The sequence below is a fragment of the Leptopilina boulardi genome, unplaced genomic scaffold, assembly GCF_019393585.1.
Source record: "Leptopilina boulardi isolate dan_hultmark-lab unplaced genomic scaffold, ZJU_Lbou_2.1 LbouV2_31, whole genome shotgun sequence".
Lineage (NCBI taxonomy): Eukaryota > Metazoa > Arthropoda > Insecta > Hymenoptera > Figitidae > Leptopilina > Leptopilina boulardi.
Window position 1 is genome coordinate 2,167,928 of NW_026137874.1, and position 24,053 is coordinate 2,191,980.

The following is a 24,053-nucleotide window of genomic DNA, read 5'->3' on the forward strand; positions in this document are numbered from 1 at the left end:
TCGAGTAACCCTGAAAACTGATATACAATATTGGAATGTCTGTGATTTATTTCTGCTTTAATTAATAATGACAAATGACTGAATCACAGATTTTTTTCGAAATTCGTAGATTCAATGGAAAAAAAAATAAATTAAATTCGAAAATTTGTTTTTAAAATACGTGGTATTTTATATTTTTAAATATAATATTATTGTTACTTCTATTATAATAACAATATTAAATTAATTTTTTTTTGAACTATATACATTTATACAAAACATCATTGAGCACCATTGTGTTTTCAGAGTGTGTAATTGTCGTTGGTTTGACATTCTGCTTTTCTTTGCCTCGACAATGTCGATATTTTTGCGTCGTTCGTCAAGGATTTTTATAATGAACAACGCCCGATAGTGGTGGTGGTGGTCGTGGTACATCACTGGTAAATTGCATTGTTTCAGGAACCTGAGAAAAATTTCAAAAAAAAATTTATTTTTTTTTCCACCATCATCCCTTATTTTTTTTTTTTTATTTTACATTCGTTCAGAATTTTTAATTTTCAACTTGACAAGACCGTAATTTTGTTGAATATAATTTTTACTTTCATTCTGTTCATTTTTTAAGGAATTTTGTAAAATTTACCTGTGACATGTGAACTAAAGCATTTGTGTAACTGGATCGTTGTGGATAACTTGTAGGCGCGTGACTGGAAGACTGCACCAATCCAGATTGAATTTCATTTGCAGAAGACTTGTAACAATTCTGAAAAATGAAAAAAAATTTGTTAATAATTCTATTTTTTTTATTTTAAAAAATGGAACTAACAAAAATATTTCAAAAAAATTGGAGCGCATGATTCTCCCATAAAAATCATTAATTAAAATTTTTTAATTGAAAAAAATTTTATTAGAAATAATTATTTTTTAAACAAAATTTTCATTTTTCGACAGAATTTCTTTTTATACGAATTTTTAACATTTTTTAGCTAACGAATTTTTGTTTCGCGGAATTTTTATTTTCTAGCCAATAAATGTAAATTTTAATTTAGCGGAATTCTCATTCAAACGAATTTTAATTTACTCCAATACCTAAATGTAAATTTTAACTTAGCGAAATTATCATTCAATCCAATAAATATAAATTTTTATTTAGCGGAATTCTCATTCATTTGAAATTGATGTGATTGGAATTTTTAAATGGCAGAAATTTCAATTCATCGAATTTTCATTTATCCGAATTTTTATTTGTATGAATTTTTAATCTTATAGAATTTTTTCGACTTCGAATTAAACGCATCTACAAAATTCTATTAATTAAAAATTCGTACAAATTAAAATTCGATGAATTGGAATTTCTGCCATTTAAAAATTCGAATCACATAAAATTCAAATGAATGAGAATTCCGCTAAATTTAAATTTTAATTGTTCGAATTTTTAATCTTATAGAATTTTTTCGACTCTGAATTAAACGCGTCTTAAAATTCTATTAATTAAAAATTCATACAAATTAAAATTCGGTGAATTGGAATTTCTGCCATTTAAAAATTCGAATCACATAAAATTCGAATGAATGAGAATTCCGCTAAATTAAAATTTTAATTGTTCGAATTTTTAATCTTATAGAATTTTTTTGACTCCGAATTAAACGCGTCTAAAAATTCTATTAATTAAATATTCGTACAAATTAAAATTCGATGAATTGGAATTTCTGCCATTTAAAAATTCGATAAATTTGATTGAATGAAAATTCTGTTAAATTAAAATTCGCTAAAATAAAAAGTCATGTAAAGAAAATGATTGTAAAATAAAAATTCGGTAGGTAAAAATTTTGTTATGTAAAAATTCGTATAAAAAGAAAATCAAAGTTCAATTTGGAAATTGAAAATTTTAATTAATGATTTTTATGAAAAAAAAATTCATGCGCCTAAAAAATCGATTTTTTTGTTTTAAAAAGAAAAAAACTGACCTTATCGTTCATTTCAGGAAATATGGTACTCAGATTGAAGTTGATAAGACTGGTGCCCGAGGGATGATGGCCAACAGCCATAGGATTAGAGGATGATATTCCCGATGTTGATGGAATACCTTGACTACCGGAGACAATTGGCGGTGGAAGCGATGTTGATGATGCTGGAGGCAATGGTGGAGGCGGCGGCGGTGGTGGTGGTGGTGCCAATGCATTCATCGTTTTTGGATAAACATTCGCCTGTGAATGATTCTGATATAAAGGATTGGGTGGAAGAAATGTATGATGATAGTCATCTAATGGAGAAGTGATACCCGATAATGGAAATTCGAAATTTTGCACATCAGTCTTACGTTTACTGCCTTTCTTTTGTGTTGATGGATACAAACGTTTATCACAATTCTGATGTTTATTAGTAGCAATATGATTTTTTGAATTTATATTCGCAAGCGTTGGTGTTGTAATATTCGACGTTGTTGATGGCAATAGAAATGCATTATTTGCTTCCAAATAATCTGTATTCTCATGAAGTGGCATCATATAATTTGTTGGCGTATTTGAGATGCTTGTAATGAAATTTGTTGTTGGATAAATATTAGTATTTGATGAATAGCCGTAGGAATGATTGAAATTTTGATTCACCACTTGACCGTATCCACTTGTATCGTCAACATTTGGAAAATAATTAATTGGCATCATTGGATCGGTGGGGAATTTATTTTGAGAATAATTTGTATATTTTTTTGTGTCATTTGTGGTGGTGTCATTTGTATTTGTGCTAATTAATGCCTCAGCTGTATAATTACTCTTGCAATTTCTACTTCTCCAATGAATTTCATTTTGTTGATATTTTCCCTGTTGTTGATAATTTTGTTCAAATGTCGTTGATTTTTGTTCTTCGTTAATTGTCTGTTTTCGTAATTCCAATTGACGTTTGGCATTTCTTGGACTGGGATTACTTTTTCTTTGGTGTTTACGCGGTTGTTGTTGCTGATGATGTTGATTTTTTTCTGCTTTCTCATGTTCGACGAGTTGACTGACTGATAGAAAGGACATTCCCTGTGTTGTGTGTTGAACATTTGGATTGATCATTTGAAAATCTCTTTGTTCTTTTTCTTTTGATTGATCTTTTTGTGGTTCGTTATTTGAACTTCGAATAGGCATTTGACCGAAGAGGAAATTTTGTTTGTCGGGAAGATTTGTTCCTAGAGCAAGATCACCGACAAGTGTTGGTAATGTTGAGGGAACAATTTGATGATCAATTGGCTTAAGAGTTTGGGTTTGATCATTTTGTGTTATATTTTTAGTTGGAGACCAAGAGAATGGTTGTTCCTCGGGATAGAATGTTGGATCCATTCTTTTTGGATCTGTTTGAAGAACGGGAATATTTGGAAATCCATGAGCAGTCACATCGTAATTGTTGTAAAATTGATTTGATGTTGTTTGATTGTAGGATGGAGTTTGTGAGAAAAGATTATTTTGACAAAAATCCAAATCTTTGCCAATTGGTGGTAGAATAATATCGGTAATATTTGAATTGTGTTTTATTTCTGGTGTCATCATCCAATTAACGGGAGGTCGAATTGTATTTTGTTGTTGGACTTGCTGATGAGATTTTGATTTAACGGAACTTTGTTGTTGTTGCTGCTGCTGTTGCTGTTGTTGCTGCTGTTGTTGGGTTTTATTAGCAGAATTGTAATTTGTATTCTCCTGTTGAAGAATATTCACCTGACTAGAAGATTGATATTTATGTTGATGTTGTTGTGTTTTGTCGTATTTAAAATTTGACGAATTCGGATAAATCTCGATATTGTAACGCATTTGTTGGGAATCAGTTTCATAATGTGTCTGTATTCCATAATCAGACATTATGTAATTTGATTTATCTTGTTTTGATGGTGCCAATTGGGTGGAAACCTTCAATCCATGTTGCTGTTGTCTATTATCAATACCCGAATAATCATTCTGCATATAATCCATTTCCGTGTATTTTATTTTATTTTTACCATCATTTCCAAATTTATATTCATTTGTTATGGAATTTTGCAAATGATTTGGATTTTGAGGATGATTTTGCGTATGATTCTGAGTATGATTCTGAGTATGATTTTGTGGTGGGTTTTGCGATGAATTTTGATTTTGCGATCGATTCTGATTTTGAGTTTGAGTATGAGATCGACTCTGTTTTTGTGGAACAGGAATTGAACGAACATTTCGTGTTTTCGAGCTATCAATGTATGATCGTTTCTGCATTTCTGGTGATTGCTTGGTTCTCGACTTATCAAAACCTGTAGATTGCAAATCTGAAGAATATGATGAAGAAATTGGTAATATATTTGTAAAACTTTCTTTATTGATGTTAAGATAATTGAAATTTTCGCCAATTGTTTTTGATTGAGTGGCATCAGTTCCTTGATCGAATTGAACAAGATTATTATTGTGATTACTACTGCTATTGTTACTGACATTACTACTATTATTATTATTATTATTATTACTATTATTATTGCTATTATTATTACCAGCAGTATTATTACTATTATTATTATTATTATTAGTTCCACTGGTGGGTGAAAATGTAGTCCACGATAAAATACTGAAATTCGAAGTATTATGAGCAACAGTGGTAGTTGATTGTGTTCTAGAAATAGAATTTTCTTCATAATTAGAAGTAGTTATAAATTGTTGCTGTTGCGAATAAGAATTAAGAATAATATTTTTATCATTTTCAGTTGATGTTGTAATTTTCTTTTCATTCTTCTCAAATGGTACAATGTAAGAAGAAATTGTTTCCACTGGTTTTCGTTGATAATTATTTCTTATATCATTTGAATCAATTTTTTTGTCAATCAATTTACTTTTATCATTACATTCGTATGATATTGTATTTTGTGATAATTCATTTGTCTCAATTTTTTTGGTTGAAAAAATTTCATTTTTCTGCTCAGATTGAACGATTGTTGATAATTTTGTGGTACAATTTTGTCCATGATTTGTAGAAGAATTTCGAAATTCTCCACTAGTCGAGTGATAAATTGCACGTGTTTCAAATGGAATTTCAGTATTTGTTGCTGTAAATGTTTCGACAGTTTTGCAATGTTCATGATGACTCGTTGGATTTGGATTATTATTAACATTCTGTGAATTCGATTGTACTGCCGATGAATTGGTGGTTTCAATTTGAACAGTATTTGTAATTGTACTCGGTAAATTTGGAGTTAAAATATTATTAAATGAATCAGAGTCTCGAATATTGTAAGAATCAAGGACATTCATTTGGATTCCTTCGGGAATTTTCGTATGAATTTGTTCGGAATTTGAATTATTTTGCAAATTAACGTCAATTTTCTCTTGCAATTTAACTGCTGGACAAATACGTTCAGATTCATTGCTCGTGTTTGAAAAGTTTGTTTTATTATCTGAATTGATAAAAGATACGTCAGTTTCATGTGAATTGAATGAATTAGCCGCGGTGGAAGTGGGAACTTTTGGGAATTCATAGTGAGAATTTTGAATAGAATTTTTCTTTGTTTCTGTTTGATTTTGAGATTTCAAATATTCAGTACCGTTATTGTATTTTGTAGAAATTGTATTTTTTGTTGAATCTGTGGAAATTGTTGTTAAAATATCATTTTTAGGAGTGTCATAGTTAAGAGATTTTTCATTTGCTGATGAAACTTGAATTAATGATTCATTAATCATTGTAACAGAATTATTATCAGTTGTAATGTTTCGTGAATTTTCAGGAAATGAATTGACAACATCATTGAGTGATGTAGATGTTGTTAATTGATCGACAATTGTTGAAATTTTTAATGGCTCTTTAATATTTTCTGTTTCATTTGTTTTTGAAAGTGTTTTAATTTCATTGGATGATTTTTCTTGATTGTCATTTTTTAAATTATTCTCTGTAATTGGATTTGCAATTGAGGATTTGATTTTGAAACTATTTGGTTCAATTGCACCGATTTGAAGTAACATTGGAGGTGTTTGACTTTGATATTTAAATTCTTCTTTCATTTCTTCATCAAGAACTTCCGTTTTTCCGCTGAGGGATGAGACTAATGGAAAAGCCATTAAAAATGCGGCTGTTGGTGATATTGATTCAGGATTGTGAGAATTGGAAGGAACTTGAAGTGATGCAAATATATCATTTGATAGATCGGAATGAAGTGTTTCGGGTTTATTATTTATTGGAATAAAACTGCTACTTGAACTGTAGGAAAGGGATTTTAATTCTTCTTTAGAAGTTTCAGTGGATTCGTTTTGCTTCGAATCATTGGATTTATTTATTGTATCATTTGATTCTAATTTCAGAGTTGTTGTTGTATTTGTATCGAGATTTAGAATAATTTTATCATTCTCTGGCGTTACTTCCTCTTCTATGATTGAAGGTTCAGTATTGTTTGGTTGCAAAAGATTATCGAAGCCCGTATCAATATCACAGTCTTCATTAGTTCTTGATATCATAACTTCATTGTTGATTGGTTTTATTGATTGTAAAGAGAGAGATGAATTTTTATCCTTATCGTTCGTCTCAATTGAAATTGATTCTATGGGTTCTTTCAAATTCTGCGATTGATTTTCTTGATTATTTTTATTAATTTCTACCAAATCAACATTTGTTTCAATTTCATTAGATTCTGAATTCTTTGTATCAATTTGTTTTAAATCACAATTTTTATCACTTGGCGGATTGTCTGAATTTTTGTTTGTCTTTTTCTCAGATCCATGTTCTGTATGTTTAATTGCTTGCTTGATGTTTCCAATAGTTTTACAATTTGCGGGTATTTCGACAATACTTGTAATTTTTACTTGAGATGATTTTCCGCCATCATTTTCTGTAAGTTTTCGTTTTTTGCTATTTGATTCTTGAGTTTTATTGTCACTTGCACTACGTTTATGTGATGTTTTATCATCAGAATTGGAATTTTCACGATTTCGTTGATCTTTCTGATTTTTAGAAGACTTTGATGGTTTTCCTTTTGAACGCTCTTCTATTTCGATTTCCTTGTTTTCTGCTATGGTTTTCTCCTTATGAATTGCTGGAATGGGAACTTTGTATGTCATTGTTGTTTTTGTTATTGCCTTTGTAAATGCTGATTTTGGCAGTATTGCTTTATGTCCTCCTATTTTTGAATTATCAGCAATACTTTTTAAATTAACAATATCATCGTTTGTAATACCTTTTTGTAAATTTTGTACACCGGTAAATTTTGAAACACTCGCTAAATTCGATATTCGTGGTATTTTCGAAGTGCTTGGTATAATATTTCTAATTGTCGTTTGATTTTGCAATGAAATAACGGAATTTTGAACTTGATTCGCTTGCAATGGATGAACGACAATCATTTGATTTTGTTGGGCGTTATTTAAAATTATCGAATTAGCGTGTTGATGTTGATTAACAATCATTTGATTTTGATGAGTATTATTCAAGATTATTGGATTAGTGGTGGGATGCTGATTAACTATCATCGGGCTTTGCTGTGCATTATTTAAAATTATAGGATTTTGTGATTGATGATTGACTACAATATTTGACGTGATTTGTGACATTGGCGTCACAACCGGCATTAACTTTGTTCCGGAAAAAACAAGTGCTCCTGGAGGAAGATTTGTAATTGAACCATTATTACCTGATAATGATTTCTTATCGATTTTTTCCTTTTTTGCTCTTTTAGCTGTTTTCCGTTTAGTTGATTTACCTAAAATAATAAAAATTCTCATTAATAACAATTATTGTTTTTTTTTTTAAAGAAAAATATATATTCTACCTGTAAATGATGGTGAAGTAACTTCTACATCATCTGAAATAATAAAAAATTTATAATATAATAAATTTTTTATTAAAATCTTTTTTTAAAATTTTAATTCAATTTATACCATTTTGTTCTGAAATTGGCGTCGTACTTGGAGAGGATTTACTGTTTACTTTAGAAGAATCATCATCATCTTTATTTGTTATTCCATTTACACAATTTTCTTGATTTTCATTAACACTTTTGTCGGTTGCAGTAAAATTTTTACGTACGGAAGACTTTTTAGGAGAATTTTTCTTTAAACTTGATTTAAGTGGACTTCTTCGTTTTACTTTTTCTGATTTTTTACCTAAACACATATGAAATAAAATGTAAATTAGATTTTAAAAATTATTTTATTTATTTTTGTTTCTTACTTTGTTCTTTAATAAAACATTCGGTTATATCAGCTGTTATTTTATTAGACCATAATTTTGGAGAGATTTTTTCTAAAGCTGGTTCAGCAGGTACAGATATCCCAGCATCCTTCAAAAGAGTTGAGAGTAATTGTATATGCGATAATAATTGTGTTACCAGCTTTTTCAATCGTGACAATTCTTCTTCTAAAAAAATTTAGAATTTAAATTGAATTATTTTCTTGTTCTAAAGAAAAATAAAATAATTTATATTATGCAATAAATAAACTTACTGTGTGCCGCAGTACCACGGGTGCAAAACAATTCATCAGTGCGATTATGGAGGTCTCTGATATATTTTGTGGCGTGAAGAAGAATCTCTACTTTGTTTCGTTTTCTCCCTTCCTGATGGGGAGGCAATAATTCTGCTAATGTTTTGTAGCATGTGTCCATGCGTTGCCTTCTGTCTCTTTCCCATGTTTTAGCTTTAAGCTTGCTAATAAAAAAATAAGTATTAAATAAATTACAATTAAATATTAAAAAATAAGCTATTCAAGATTATAAACAATAAAGATGTCACTGACATTTTTATTTTACTTTCATTCTGTAAATACTTTAATATCCATATCGTAATTTTGTATTGATAATTATTAAAGAAACAAATGCTTAATAGTTAAAAAAAAACTAAATTCAAAATTATGAAATTCTCTAGTTGTTTTGATAATGATGAAATGATTGTTATTGAAATGTCAAAATTAGAAATGTCACTTTGACATTTCAAACAGTACTTTAATTGTTTAAGTTTTAGGTATTATTTAATAAATTAGTAGACTAAAATACATTAAAAGAGAACAAAAGAAGATTTTTTTTTTATTTTTATTGCTTAAAAAAAGATGACGTGAAAATTGTATATGCAATAAGAAAATTTGAGGTTATGTCCTATAGTTATAATTATTTTTACTTACTCTTTTCGATCCTTCATAGTTCACCCGCACTTTAACATATTTTTAATTTCCTCCAGTTCTCATGTTTATATTAAATGTAGACATTTGGAGTTGAAGTCCAGACGATTTTAATTCTTGTCGTCCATTTTTAATACTAATTTAAAAATTGTATGTGTGTATATAGCTGTGTTATGACATATACATATGTATGTGTGTACCATGAAAGTAATAGTAAAAATTGAATGTGTACAATAAATTCTGTAAATTGAATTGTTTATAATAAAAAAACATTTATTTATCTTAATAGAAATTTAAAAAGAGTGAGTATAAATTTAAGTATATTCATTTTTATTTTTATATGTATATATTTTTAAAACAATTTAATAGAAAACATAACCTTAACTTATATAAATAAAAAATTAATCATTTTTAAGTATTTTAAAACAATTTTTATGTTAATTATTTTTTATATATGTAATAAACAAAAAACTATTATAAAGTGAGATAATTTTCATAATAATTTTGATTTGTAAAATAAAATATTTTTCTTATTGTTTATTCACTAAAATTAATTGTTTGTTATAGAAATTTACTGAACGCATTTGTGGAAGCAGAATGTACTCAATGGAGGAATTAATAAAATATTTTATATTTATTTATTTACTATTAATTAATTGTTCAACTAAGCAATTTCATCATAAGGGAGCTATATTGCATTCAAAAAGAATGTTTTTTTTAAACTATCGAATAAGAATGATAAATTCTTTTATAAGAATTACAATCTAAATTTAAATAAATTAATTATAACAAAATTTGTTCATGATGATTTTCTCAAAAAAAATTTCCAGATTATTATTTATTAAAAATTATTTTTTATTTTAATTTACACAATTTTTTTAAATGCCTAAAAATTTAACTACATTCCTGAGGTTTCAAATTTCATATGGGCGGTTTGATAATTTCATCACTTGGATTTGTTATTAAGTATCTATCAAGTCGAATTTTAGAACGTAAAAATAATGAAGTCTTTTTTTGGTTTTCTCAATATTATTAATTTAATTTTAAATTTGAGAGTATCTTTTATTGAAACTTTATATGTAGATGAATCAAGATCATGTCTCATTTTTAAACCCGCGGCTACTTTGCAAAAATTAAAAGAACATTTATTTTGTGATTATGAATCGTCAATTCGTCCGACTAGGCAAGGACAAAATACCACCGTTAATATTATTATGATTCCTAAAACAATTGATTATGTAAGTTTTTTTTATCACTCTAAAATCAAAATTGCAATTCGAATTTTTGTAATAATTATTAATTTATTGTTTAAGGAACCCAGTTCAAACAGAATGATTATAAATTCGTATTTACAAGTGGTAAGTAATATTGTATTTATTTATAATTATAAAAATATGCTTAATAATTAATTTTTTTTTTTTTTAAGGATTGGACTGATGAACACTTAAGATGGAATCCTGATGATTTTGACAATATACATGAAATACATGTGCAACATGACGAAATTTGGATTCCTGATTTATCAGTTTGGAATTCGTAAGAATATATTTTATTATAATATATATATTATTTTAAAATTTTATTTGATAATTAAATTTTTAATTTTTTCACAGGGCGGATCTTAATTCGGTTATGATTTTTTCATCGAAGACATCATGTCTTGTGATGTATAATGGTTTAATTATCTGCGTACCATTTATTGAAACGAGTGTTCATTGTTCATCAGATTTTGAAAATTGGCCCTTTGAAAAGCAAATTTGTAAAATTATCTTTTCATCGTATTTTCATTTTAATGAGGAAATTAATCTCAATTATACACTCGATAAAGTAATGAAGTTTTTTATAAATTATTAAATTTCTTAAACTATATTTATTAATTAAATTTTTGTATTCAGGTGGTAATGCATAGTTTGCAACCTCATCAAGAATGGTCTATTGTAAATACAACAGTATCATCGAGACTCGATCTTTTTATTTTACCACGAGTAATTTATGAATTTCAATTAAAACGACACAGTAGAGTGATAATTACTCTCTATTTTATACCTCTTATTGGTAAATTATTATATAATTAATTAATGAAATTGTATTCTTGATATTCAATTTTATAATTTTTTTTTTAGTTTTAATGATATTTACACTTATAATATTGTGGATGGATATTAATTCAACGGAGAGGATTGCTTTTATCGGTTTAAATTTCTTGTGCCATTTATTATGTTTATTTGATCTTCAATGGCAAATAACTGAAAATGGAAATCGAATTCCGTATTTGCGTAAGTTTTAATTTTCTATATAAATATAATTTTAATAGAAAAATAAATATTAATTTTTTAAATCTACAGTGGTATTATATGAAGGTTCATTGTCAATATCTGCATTTAATTTGATAATGACAATTATTTTACGAAAATTAAATACAATAACAACTTCTTCTAAATGGATTTCTTCGATAGCGGCTTATGTTCTTAAATACAAAATTGGAAGACTTTTTGTTTTGGATGACATCGAGACAAAATGTTTTGTGGATAACGAAGAGGATGAGGATGACAATAATCTTCAATATATCTCAAAATCAACACCAAACAATATTTGGAAATATTTTGCCAAAATTCTTCAATGTTTATCGTTTTTTTCAATTTTTTTAACGTACATTATTATGTTTTTAAGTTATGCATCGATGTAAATATGTTTTAATTGAAAAAAATGTAATATTCACAATATTTTTTTTAATTTTATTAAATTGAAATAAATTTTTACAGAAATTTAAATATTATTTTATTTTACATTATATATTACCTTTTCTCAGCCTTGATTGATAAAAATTATCATAATGTTACAGGAAGATGCGTAGGTTTTCTATTATTTGTGTAAAAAGAATTCAAAAGATATGATATTAATAGGCAAATTTCCGTTTCAATAAGTATATAAACACTTTAATTAATAATGCCTTTTGCATTATAATATAAAATAATAATTTTTTTTTCTCATCACCACTTGAAGAATGATTCAATTTATCTTGTGAGTATTTTCTAAATTTTTTTTTCTCATTTAACAGATTTTCTTTTTATTAATTGGAAATTTTATTTTACAGGATTTATACGATAACATTTGCAATTGTTTGTTCAGCAGGATTGTTTCCTGATTTTTATCAAAATAATTTACTGCGATCAGAAAATGAGAATTCTGTTTATTTTGACAATAAGCATACAGTATGTCGTACTAAGGAATGTTTTAGAGTAGGTGAGAATTTCAATTTTTAATGTAATTATTAATTTAATTTAAATATATTCTAATATTAATGGAAAAAAATTTTTTTTAATTAGCTGCGGAATTGTGGGAAAGTGTGAATAAATCAGTTGATCCGTGTGAAGATTTTTATGAATATGCTTGTGGTACATGGACAATTAATAATCCAATTCCTTCCGATAAAGCCTATTGGGATTCACGAACTAAGACAGAAATGAAGATAGAAAATAGAATAAAAGGTATAATAACTATTGGTTAATAATTAATTTATTTTTATTATTTTTGTATCTTATATTTTTATTTTTACAGTTTTATTAGAGGAGAGAATAAAACACGATGACATTTTACCCGTTAAACAATTAAAAAAGTTTTATCGATCATGTATGAATATTGGTAAGTTTAATTGTTTTGGAAAAATAAAGATAATAATTTTTTATTTGAACTAAAAAATTAATTATTCTCTTTTTTTTTTAGATGCACTAGAAATTATGGGTATAAAACGCCTGCAAGCAATTTTAACAAATAATGGAGGATGGCCAATGGCAATGGAATTATCGGAATGGGATCCACAAGAATTTCCCTGGCAACAAATTGATAGAAATTATTTAAAACTAAGTAGCTCGTCTCCTTTTTATGAATTACGAGTTACTCAAGATACTAGAAATTTTGATTTTCTTGATTATGTGCTCGAAGGTCGAATTACTAATAATGTAACAATGATTTTGGAGGTAAATGATTTTATATTTCTTATTCTTCAAAGCTATATTTTCTAATTAACAAATTTTTTAAATTTTATTAATTTAATATTTCAAATAGCTATCATCTCCAAGTTTACCAAAAATTCTTCCTACAAAATCGCAGAAGAAAATTAATCGAACTATGTTATACGAAAGTGGACAATATGCAAAATTAATGTCCGAAGTTGCTCTTATGTTTGCAAAAGAGAGAGATACAATTGTTGAGAAAAATCAATTGGCAACTGATGTTGAAAATATAATTAAATTGGAAAAAATGATAGACAAAGTAAGACTCTTTTTTTGAATGGAAAATACTGATAAAAAATATTTCTAATATTTATCATTAATATAAAAAGAATATTCTTTTTTCTATATAGGAATTAGACAAATTGGATTATGACTCCAATGTAGTCACTATCAAAGAATTGCAAAAAATGTATGATGATGTTTCAACTTCCAAATCATCCAAGGTTCAATTTTTTTAATACTTTAATAATAAAAATAAAAGCTTATTTTAAAATTTAAAATTCTATAATTAATTTATTATTATTTTTTTTTAGATAAACTGGATATCAATGATAACTGATTATTTTGCTGATGCAAATGTGGAAATGAATGAAAATGAAGAAATTGAAATAAATTATTCTAATCTTTTGTCGGCAATAGCGAAAATTTTAGAGAAAACAGAGCCACGAATTATTGGTAATTTTAAAAATATTAATAATATATAAAATTAATTCCAAAAATTAATTTTCAAATTTATTTTCTAGTTAATTATATTCACTGGTATTTTTTGAAACAATTTTTGCCTTTTACTACACAACATATGCGTATGTTAGAATTTAATCTCTATAAAGAAATGACTGGTGTAAAAGAAGAAACTCCAAGGTAATTAATTTTAAATTTGATGATAAAATTATTATTTTAAAAATTCTAATTTTCAAATATATATATTTTTTCAGAAATGAAGAATGTGTTAAGGAAATAGGAATGGAACACGCGAAATCTTATCAATTTGTAAAAAAATATTTTACCGATGATATGAACGAACACGTAAATATTAAAGGGAATTTTTTTAAATACAATTTTTTATACTGTAAGTACATTTTTTTCATTTTCAGGCACAAGAAATGTTTCAAGGAATTCAAAAAGCAATGGCGAAACATATTTTAAAAGCCGATTGGTTGGATGATGAGATGCGAAAATCGGTTTTAGAAAAAATTAATACAATGAAAACACGTATTGGTTATCCAAATTTTTATAATAATGCTACAGCTATGGAAAATTATTATCGTGGCGTCAGTATATTCTTTTTCAAATTAAAAAAATAACAGAAATATGTATTAAATTTTATTTCTTTGCAGATGTCAATTGGAAATCAATTTTTAGAAAATATATTCAGTTCTTTAAAATTTGATCAGAAAAAAAAATTACGATCAATTAGAAATCCAGTTAAGAACGATGAAGAGTAAGAAGCATTTCTTTTTTAAAAAAGAAATTCAATTTTTTTAGAATATAAATCTGATTTTATATATATATTTTAATTTTTAGATGGGGTGCAGATGATACATTACAAGTAAATGCTTTCTACAATTATTTATCTAATTCATTATGTAAGTATTGAAAATTATTTTTATAAATTATATAAAAATATATTTTTTAAAAATTATTCTTTTCAGCCATTCCTGCAGGCGAGTTTCAAACTTCGTTTTATTCACCCTCACTACCCGAGTAAATATTTTATAAATTTTCAATTTATTTTAATTATTTCAGAAAAATTGAACAAAAATAAATTTCACTTTTGCAGAATAATGTCGTATGGAAGTATTGGATTTACTTTTGGTCATGAAATTTCTCACGGTTTTGATGTTGATGGTATATGAAGTTTAAAATAAAATAAATTTTTCTTTGAATTAAAAAAAAATTTATGGAAACAATTTTTTGAATAGGAATCAAATTCGATGCTAATGGAAAAAGAATTCGATATTCATTTGATGCAAGATATGACTATAAAGAAAGAGCTAATTGTTTCATCGATCAATATGAATCTTATTATAAAAATAAACCAAATGATAAAAAATCAGATAATTCATTTTTGAGGAATGTTTGGAATTTTTTTACATTACAATCAGAGTGGACGGTAAATTGTAGAAATTACCATAGTTTTTTTTTAAAAAAGATTTGATCTTTTTAAATTTCATTAGATATAATTTTATTAATATAGGAGGATGCAAAAAGGACGCAAGCGGAAAATATTGCAGATTCTTTGGGTTTGGAAATAGTGAATGATGCTCTTCAAGATATTGAAAATGAAAAAAATAGCCATCAATTTCCTGGATTTGAAGATTTATCTAATGAACAATTCTTTTTTTTAACTTACGCGAATGTAAGAAAAAATTCTTTGATTTTTAATTAATGTGAATCTAAAGAGTAAACTTACATGTAAATTTTACAGGTCTGGTGTTCCAGTAGCAGATCAAAATACGATGAATTCATTGGTGACTCTCATAGTGAAGATAAATACAGAGTCGTTGCTGTAGTTCAAAATTCCGAAGAATTCTCAAAAGCTTTTAAATGTCCTCAGGGCAGTGCAATGAATCCAGCGATAAAATGTAAAATTTGGTAAAAGTTTGTTTTGTGTAAATCACAATTATAAAAAAAGAATTCCATTAATCCAAGAAATAAGTACTACAAAAATTATGTTTAAATATAACATTTGTTATAATTTATTATCATTTTATATTGAATATATAAAATACGGTATAAAAAATCGTGTTTCTTTGAGTTACACTCAAAATAATAATATTCTATTTTTAAATTTTGTTTTATACAAAAGATCATTTCTGTTTTTCTAAATATTATATCACCAAATTCTGTAACTTATTGCTAAATTATCAACTAATTTAAATGCAATATGAAGAATATTTTCTTAACATTTTTAAAATGTGTTTTTTTAAATAGTTAAAATTCTCAAAATTTCTAAAGGCACAATTGATGATAATTTCAAAAAAATTATTCTTCACAGTCTTATTAATATGTGATATTTTTCTTAGTTTACAAATACTTAAATGCAGTATATAAAAAAATTGTTTTCAATACAATTAGCGTTTTATGTACAAAATTGAATTAAAATAAAATTAATAAAAAATTGTAACGTATTTCTAATATCATTTGTAAAAATTTTAAACTTTTTACATTTTACAAAAACGTTACAAATTTTAATTTATCTATCATTTAATATTGTCTAAAAAAAAAAACTAATTTATTTCAATGGCGTGTCTGATAATTTTGTGCTACCCATTTGCATTCCACCTGTATAGAGAAATAATTCTTCTCTCGAATAAAAAGGCACAATTTCTTCTACACTCGCAAAAGATTGTTCGTTTACTTTTTCAGATCCCAATGCAAATCTGTTAGAATGAAATTATTTTAAAAAATTTGTAAAGAATAGAAAAAAATTTTTTTTTTTATAAAATTATAATAAATTAAAAATTTCTTTTACCTATTGTCGATTCTCTTGCGAATTGGAACATTATAGACTCTATCTTTATACCAAAGAACCAAAGTTAATGGATTATTTGGATTTGATATGGACGGTCTCACCAGGAAATATCCATCCTGAGGATTATTACCATAAGTACTTTCTGAAATTAAAAAAACAGAAAAATTACAAATAATTGTAAAGATATTTAAAAATATTTGCAAATATTCTTTAAATTAAATAATATTGAATACTAACGCTCTCTAATTAATATCATGGCTTGTTCTCTTGTGACATTATGAAACCAAATTTTATCCGTGTATGATTGTCTATCAGGAGGAGGAGGTAATGGTCGTGTTGCTCTTTCTGACAATGACAACGAAGAATTACTACCAGAATGTGGTAAAGTGGCGAATTTTTTATCTGGAGATCGCTCTGTAACAAATTCAAATAAAAAAAAATATTATTTGCCTAAAAATTATTTATGTAAAAAAAAAATTAGTGTGACCAAAAAGTAATATTAATCAAGCTTAAAAATAAGCATAAAACAGTTATTCACATTTATTATTATAAATAATAATTATGTATTATTATTTTAGTGTAAACAATTCGTATTAATTAAATAATTTACACAATTTTTATTTTACTAAAAAAAAAATAATTAGTAAATTATTTATTATTTAAGCACGTTAAATCTAAATTGATTTTTCAATATATTATTACCGAGGAAAAATGTTTTTGAATCTTGGAAATCAGGTACTGCTCCATAATATTTAAACGAAACAGGTTTGTACTCTATTTCCGTAAAATGACCTAAGTTTGCATCCTTTTTATGTACACCTTTATAAATTACACATAAAATTCAATTAAACAGTTACGAAACTCTTTAGTTCACTTTTTCAATTTCTTTGACTATATTTTTATTTAAATTTGAATTATATTTTTATTGTCCAAAGTTAAAAAAAGGAAAATAAAATTATTTAGAATTTAAAAACGTCAATTTTTTTTTTTTTATAAAAATTTGTATGTTTAGATACTAACTTGTCAAATTAAGACGGGCTTGAGTCAAAGTTTCCTGAGTTAAACATTCGGAAAGACTTGCTTGCCTTCGAGTTGTTGTGTTTAAAGAAACAGATCTCTTTAAATCTCCTATTAACGTTGCCATTGTTTATGCAATAATTATTATTTTATTTTTAAATCCCACAAAAGGTTTCAGAATTTTTTTTTTTTTTTAATTTCTCTTGATAAAAATACTAAACTAATTTAATTTAATTAAAAATTTAATTGCAAATCCTAATTAAATAAAATTGACTATTGTTATATGTATTAAAATTTGCATAAACAATATTTTCCGAATCTTTAACAATATTTCTGGATAATAACACAAATTTTTTTGGAGGCGATAATTTTCAATTTTCAGTAAACACTTGAAAAGAAGGGAAAATAATTTAAAAAAAAAAATGAAAAAACAGAAAGCTCACAATAAAGTGCTCACTTTGAAATTCAAACTAGAACTGAATTTAAAGAGCGTTAGCGCTGAGTAGTAATTTTGAGTCGCATTGAAATGCAGGGGATAAAAAAAGAATCTCGAAAGTAACAATGCATTGGTCTCTCGGTATGGGGTGACATCGTTTCAAAAAAATATCGAAAAAGTAACCTTAATTCTGAATATAACAAAATTCTTGTGTTACGTAACAATTTTTATGTTTAAACAATTTTTAGAAATAAATTTAAAAAAACTAATTTTTTTAATTCGGTTAGAAACAATTTTTTTTTTGTTTGATAAAAAATTAAAATTTGACACAATGATGGCTGTCAGAACTTTGAATTACCTTATCAATTTTTTACAAAGTTTTCTTACTGAGGATAAATCCAAGTAAGTATTTAATAGAATTCATAAAATTAGCAATTGATATTTTTTTTTTTAAATTACTACGATTATTTTATAATTAGTCGAATATATTATAAATAATATAATTTAAATTGTCAATTAGTTATTATTTTAATTGTTTACAATTATATATTTTTTTCCTGCAATTTTAAATAAAAATTTATAATTATTTTTTGAATATTTTTTAATAAAAGTATCATATTTGAAATTTGAAATTACTTAATGTAGTAAAAATTGTCAAAATTCAATGACTTCAATATACCTCCCACGTTCTAATGTAATTTAAATATAGAAACAGGAACAGTTTCATCTTTAATTTCAGTTTATAAATAAACCGAATTCATTCGAAAAAAATGATAAATTAAAAAAAAGAGAAGGAAACTTACCTAATTTATCAGGTTTTGTATTAGGTGGTTTAACAGGCAGTGGCGGTGGATTTTCTGAAGTTTTCGATTTTTTCGTTGAAACTGAATCTGTTTTAGTTTCTTCCGGCTGTAATATAATTTTTAAATAGAAAATTTTTCTTAAAAATTCTATATGTCAATCAAAAATATTTAATTTTAAAAATACGTTTCGATAAGATTATTACCGATTCTGTGATGTATTCATAAATTTCATATTCCTTTTCCTCTTCATGACTTGTGATACTTGGTGGTTGATAAACGCTCTCAATTGAACTTTGATGTCCGCTTGTTAATGATTGTTTACTGTCGACTCTCGCCATTGATTCTCGTCTTTGATGTTGTTCAATAATTTCCTCATCAAATGGTTCATATTCATCTTCACTTTCTTCTGTACGCGTTGGCAAATTTGCAACAAGATCAAAACTTCTTATTAAACCAGGTGGTTTTGGTAAATTTTTATTTACACTAATATCACTAATTGTAGAATTTCCCGATCCGTTTAGCGATTCTGGCAATGACGACACTGACAATCTCTCTGCACAATATTAAAAAAAGATTGTAATTAAATAATTTTCAAATCGAAATTAATTTTTAAATCAAAATTTTGAAATTGTTTTGATTAAAAATTCAAACTTACTTTGTGATTCTTTTTCATCACTTGTTTTTTGTTGTGTTTTCGTTGTATGAAGAAAAGAGGTCTGTGGTTGTCTTTTTTTTGAATTTTCACGAATTGAAATATTTACTTTTGGTTTCACTGAAAGTGTTGGTTTTTGCACGTCCCTCAACATTAACTGCTCCTTTAATTGTTGAGCTAAACTCAATTTACTAATTGAATGAAGTTTAGACTCGTTTTTTTGTAATTTTGTCACTTCAATTTCTGCCGAAGCTTCACAATTAGCGTAAGTCGTTTCTGTATCCGTACCTATGTCATAATTGGCGTAGGTGTTGTCCTCTACTGTTTTGTTATTGTTCAGCCTGTTGTTCCTTGACAATTAATTTAAATAAAAATTAAAATTACATAATCTCCACTATCTATTTAATTGAAAATATTTATTTCTTTTTAAATTTATATTTAAATAGTCAAAATTTTTAAATATAAATTTGAAATAAAAAAAAAACTCACACATTAGTTGCTTTAATTTCATATTTCGCTGCTTGGTCATTATCTTGAAAAACTTTCAAACTATTACGAAATACAAGATTTCTTGGAACAACGACAGCTCTCATTTCCACGTTTTTTGTCTCCACATTATCATCCACACTTTCTTCTATTTCATCATCAAAATCCGTTGCCCAGGAATCTGTATCACTCGCATCTTCTTCTTCCTCAGTCTTTTCTTCTCTCTTCTCCTCAACATATTTTATGGGATTTTTTCTCAATTCCTCAACAAATGACCAAAGGCTCCTGTGAAAAAAAAATAATTAATTATTATAAAATCAAAATTTTTTTTAATTATTTTAAATTTATCCCCTAACTTAAAACTGTTTTTTAACATCGTATGATCTCGATGTCACTGAACAAAATGAACAAAACTTTCTTTTCCTTTCATTTGAAAACTGCAAACAAGTATTCAATGTCACAACTAAATTGAAAAAGAAAAATTTCTTCTCACCATATAAGTGGTCGAGTCAGGTCGCTTTTCCATAGTGCAAGCTTCCCCTCCGTTAAGTGCTGGATTAATTAAAATAAATTAATCAAGAGCAAATAAATTCTAAGTAAGGGGGCAAAAAAAATTTCAAATTTTGTAAAAATAAAATTAAAAATTTTTTTAATATTATTAATAATGGATTATTCATTCTGAAAATATTTTTCACTTTATTTTATTGAAAAATTATTTTTTTTCTTCTTTCAAAACAATAATATTTTATGATAAAAGTATATGTTATGTATAAGATTAGTGATTTGAAGTCATAAAAGAATAATCGTGTTTAATTTTTGTGTGTGTCAATGAAACAATCTAAAAGAGATAACAATTGTGATAAAGCCATTTGTCGTTTGTTTACATTTCATTCCTCTGTTGATTCTGAATTAAAGAGACATTTACATGAATAATCAAAAATAAAATAAAAAAAAAAAGAACGAAATTGAAAAAATTAAAACTCACTAAAAGTTCATCTCCTCCAATATTTCTTTTATCAATAGCTTTGCAACATTCTTCTTCCAAACCATTCTGAAAATAAAAAAGTAATATTAGTTTCAAAAATTATAATTACAGTAGCAATTATTAATTAGTATTTTAGAAATAAATTTAAATTAATAAATAATATGGAGTTTAAAATTATTAAGAATTCTTCATTATTCATTACAATCAGAAAAATTGTAATATGAAAACGATTTAGATCAATGCAAACTAATCTAAATTTATAAACAAATTTTTCCGATTAGCTGATTATTTTCTTTAGATGTTCTTGCATATATTTAGAAAATAGGTCAAAGGAAATTGTTGATTATCTTTTTAATTAACGCCTACACAATCATAAAGACTAAATAATATTTTCTTTTATAAAATTTTTTTTTTAAATATATTACTATAATAAAAAATAAATATTGTTAGCATTTTCTAAAAAAAATTACGCATTCAGGAAGTTAAATCAGATAAATGTATAGAAATATTTTTCAGGAAAAAAAACAGTTTACAAAAAAAAACAATTATGCGGAAACTTTAAAAATAATGAAAACCAGTTTTTTCATTATATAAAAACATTTTTCTAAATTTTATATAGAAAAACTAGTTGAATTTTTATTCTTTAAACTCTATCTAAAAATTTAATTGTCAATTATCAAATAATTTGTTAGTTGCAAAAAAAAATATTTTGCAAACAATAATCTGACGTCTTTTAAAAAATAATTCTTTGCTTTGTTGTTGTCAATTCAAACAAATTGAATATTTTTTTACGAGTGTTTATATTATCATATTTATCAATTATTTATTTAGATGACAGTTTATAAGTATTCTTAACTCATTTAAAAAGGTCAATCACCGCAGCAAAATGAAAGGTATCCCAATAAGTGAAAATTTGCAAAATATTTTGATTAAATAATTGACATAAGAAAATTATAATAATTATATACTGTGTGATCATAAAAAAAGTAAATAAATACACAAATTAGTTGTTTAAAAAATTTTAATTTAAATAAAATGAGACAATAATTATTAAAATAATACTTACTTTTCGAAGTAAATTTTCGACATCATCCTTACTCCAATTAGAAATTTCTTCTAGTGCATCACTCCTTGTCAATTTGGACATCGTCTGATTAATACGATGATAAAAAAAAAACCTCTCGCGCGTGTCACAACATGAAGTGGTTTTTATGGGCGAGGTGTGATACTTTTTCAATCTATTATAATTTATATATTATAAATCTTATATCACAAACACTATTTTTTGAAGACAACTCCTTATACATTCACTCACGATGATTAATTATATATTTTTTGTTTATCCTGGAAAACACCTGTCATTCAAGAATATATATCTTTTATTCCCTACCATTTGTTAGACGAGACAGTAATATTTTTTTTTTTTTTTTTATTACAAGTGTCTCCTCCTCCCGCATTTTCCATGGAAGGGGAAATGAACCCGCATGTGACGTGTACAAATTTTTACCTCTTTTTCTTCCTTTAACTATTTGCATTATTTATATTTATTTAATTAATTATTGTACATAATAAATAAATATTAGCATAAATAAAAACCTTTTTATAAATAATATAGAAGAATATATCAAATTAAAATCGAGCTTCATTGAATGTTTTTATACATAATATTAATTGGTTGCAATTAAATATACAAATAGTTGATTAAAACAATTACTTAATAAAGGAAACAAATGAATAATCAATCTTCAAACATTTAAATACAAAGGAAGTAATTTTGTTTTGTACTTTGCAATTTGCAATAAAGGCGCGCATGCGTATTAGTGATTAAATCAGCTGTTACCCCTTATCAGTACAAAACACGTTTTTTACTGAAAGTTAATATATTTTGTATTGCTTTTTAATTAGAAAACTCTTGGAGGAATCTAAAATGACTGAGGAAACTTCAAATCCTAATTATATTTCTATCGAGGATGAAAAATTATACAATGATTTAATACAGTAAGTAATACTTGCATTGATTTTTCCAATTTTTACACTTTAAGGTTAGGATGATTTTTGCAAAACAATATTTATGTAATTATAACTATTATTTAAAACATTTTATTATTCAAAGTTAGTATTTTTTATTATTTCTCAATATTTTTTTTTTTATTAAATATAATAATTAATCCTTTAATTTTTTATATATATAAAGAAAAACTTTTCATTCAAAATATGTTTTATCAATTTATAAAAAATGTATATATGTACTTATCAATTTTCTCATTGTAGGTCAAAAGATTTGACTCTTATTCATTTTTTCACACCCTGGTCGGAGCAATGTAAACAAATGTGTGGCGCCATTGAGGAAATGATCAAATTAAATGAATATAAAAATGTGAAATTTGCAAAAATACAAGCCGAAGATTTTCCAAAAATTTCCATAAAAGATAATGTCACAGCAGTGCCGACAATAATTTTTTATAAAAATGGTAGAATTGTTGATCGTGTCGATGGTGCAAATACATCAGCAATGGTAGAAATTACTGACAAACATTTGTCTCAAGTTTCATCGCCAACAAAGACAAAAAGTCCTGAAGCCCTGGAAGATAGACTTAAGAGGCTCATTAATCAGGCACCTTGCATGCTATTTATGAAAGGAGATCCAACTACTCCACGTTGTGGATTTTCAAGGACAATAGTTGCACTTCTTGACAGTTGCAATGCCGATTATCAAACTTTTGATATTTTACAAGACAATGCCGTTAGGGAAGGACTCAAAAAATTCAGTGATTGGCCAACTTATCCTCAAGTTTATATTAATGGAGAACTCATCGGTGGTTTGGATATTCTTAAGGAAATGAATGAATCAGATACATTGAAGGAAATGCTTCCTCAAAAACCCGGCGTTGAAGAGAGGTAATTGTATTTTTTTTTTTTTTGACAATAAAACAAAAATTTTTAAACATTAACAGAATTAATTTCCATAATTATATGTATTATCGAAAATATCTCTTTTTACAGATAAAAGGACCATCGAGAAATTTTATTTTTACAATTTAAATGATAATTCTAAACTTTTACCATTTTTTGATTATAAAAAAAAACAGTAGATTAATAAATTATTAAAATTTATAATCTTTAA

At 25.8% G+C, this 24,053-nt stretch overlaps 5 protein-coding genes across 8 annotated transcripts; 3 read left to right on the forward strand and 2 right to left on the reverse strand.

Annotated features, from left to right (window-relative positions):
* Window positions 1-144: 144 nt before the first annotated feature.
* LOC127283471 (probable WRKY transcription factor protein 1) lies at window positions 145-9,219 on the reverse strand. Its single transcript, XM_051308378.1, has 8 exons — window positions 9,066-9,219; window positions 8,394-8,596; window positions 8,122-8,307; window positions 7,830-8,054; window positions 7,721-7,753; window positions 1,944-7,651; window positions 620-739; window positions 145-442 (listed from the first exon to the last, which is right to left on the reverse strand). Exons 1-8 carry the CDS (start codon window positions 9,080-9,082, stop codon window positions 359-361), a joined length of 6,576 nt encoding a protein of 2,191 aa, XP_051164335.1. The 5' UTR covers window positions 9,083-9,219; the 3' UTR covers window positions 145-358.
* A 32-nt stretch (window positions 9,220-9,251) lies between these two features.
* On the forward strand, window positions 9,252-11,833 carry LOC127283474 (neuronal acetylcholine receptor subunit alpha-5-like). Of its 2 annotated transcripts, XM_051308385.1 has the most exons (9): window positions 9,270-9,364; window positions 9,630-9,661; window positions 10,146-10,300; window positions 10,376-10,420; window positions 10,489-10,598; window positions 10,676-10,889; window positions 10,958-11,117; window positions 11,186-11,338; window positions 11,408-11,833. In XM_051308385.1, the coding sequence occupies exons 3-9, from the start codon at window positions 10,277-10,279 to the stop codon at window positions 11,746-11,748; spliced, it is 1,047 nt and encodes a 348-aa protein (XP_051164342.1). In that variant the 5' UTR covers window positions 9,270-9,364; window positions 9,630-9,661; window positions 10,146-10,276; the 3' UTR covers window positions 11,749-11,833. The 2 variants fall into 2 exon arrangements, with proteins under 2 accessions (XP_051164341.1, XP_051164342.1); XM_051308384.1 differs by having other exon boundaries at window positions 9,252-9,364; window positions 9,630-10,300.
* Window positions 11,834-11,975: 142 nt separating this feature from the next.
* LOC127283528 (neprilysin-1-like) lies at window positions 11,976-16,125 on the forward strand. The gene is made up of 18 exons (XM_051308480.1): window positions 11,976-12,083; window positions 12,157-12,305; window positions 12,389-12,550; window positions 12,621-12,704; window positions 12,786-13,039; window positions 13,128-13,334; window positions 13,426-13,518; window positions 13,609-13,750; window positions 13,819-13,936; window positions 14,011-14,101; window positions 14,170-14,346; window positions 14,413-14,516; window positions 14,600-14,661; window positions 14,728-14,779; window positions 14,856-14,923; window positions 14,998-15,188; window positions 15,273-15,434; window positions 15,504-16,125. Exons 1-18 carry the CDS (start codon window positions 12,067-12,069, stop codon window positions 15,672-15,674), a joined length of 2,304 nt encoding a protein of 767 aa, XP_051164437.1. The 5' UTR covers window positions 11,976-12,066; the 3' UTR covers window positions 15,675-16,125.
* A 154-nt stretch (window positions 16,126-16,279) lies between these two features.
* On the reverse strand, window positions 16,280-22,598 carry LOC127283529 (lymphocyte cytosolic protein 2-like). Of its 3 annotated transcripts, none has more exons than XM_051308482.1 (11): window positions 21,996-22,598; window positions 20,930-20,995; window positions 20,438-20,496; window positions 19,948-20,229; window positions 19,462-19,799; window positions 19,010-19,359; window positions 18,807-18,912; window positions 17,253-17,369; window positions 16,788-16,964; window positions 16,551-16,692; window positions 16,280-16,458 (listed from the first exon to the last, which is right to left on the reverse strand). In XM_051308482.1, the coding sequence occupies exons 1-11, from the start codon at window positions 22,074-22,076 to the stop codon at window positions 16,311-16,313; spliced, it is 1,866 nt and encodes a 621-aa protein (XP_051164439.1). In that variant the 5' UTR covers window positions 22,077-22,598; the 3' UTR covers window positions 16,280-16,310. The 3 variants fall into 3 exon arrangements, with proteins under 3 accessions (XP_051164439.1, XP_051164438.1, XP_051164440.1); XM_051308481.1 differs by having other exon boundaries at window positions 19,462-19,808; XM_051308483.1 differs by lacking the exon at window positions 17,253-17,369 and having other exon boundaries at window positions 19,462-19,808.
* Window positions 22,599-22,733: 135 nt separating this feature from the next.
* On the forward strand, window positions 22,734-24,046 carry LOC127283530 (glutaredoxin-3-like). Its single transcript, XM_051308484.1, has 3 exons — window positions 22,734-22,927; window positions 23,201-23,827; window positions 23,933-24,046. The coding sequence occupies exons 1-3, from the start codon at window positions 22,857-22,859 to the stop codon at window positions 23,934-23,936; spliced, it is 702 nt and encodes a 233-aa protein (XP_051164441.1). The 5' UTR covers window positions 22,734-22,856; the 3' UTR covers window positions 23,937-24,046.
* Window positions 24,047-24,053: the final 7 nt, after the last annotated feature.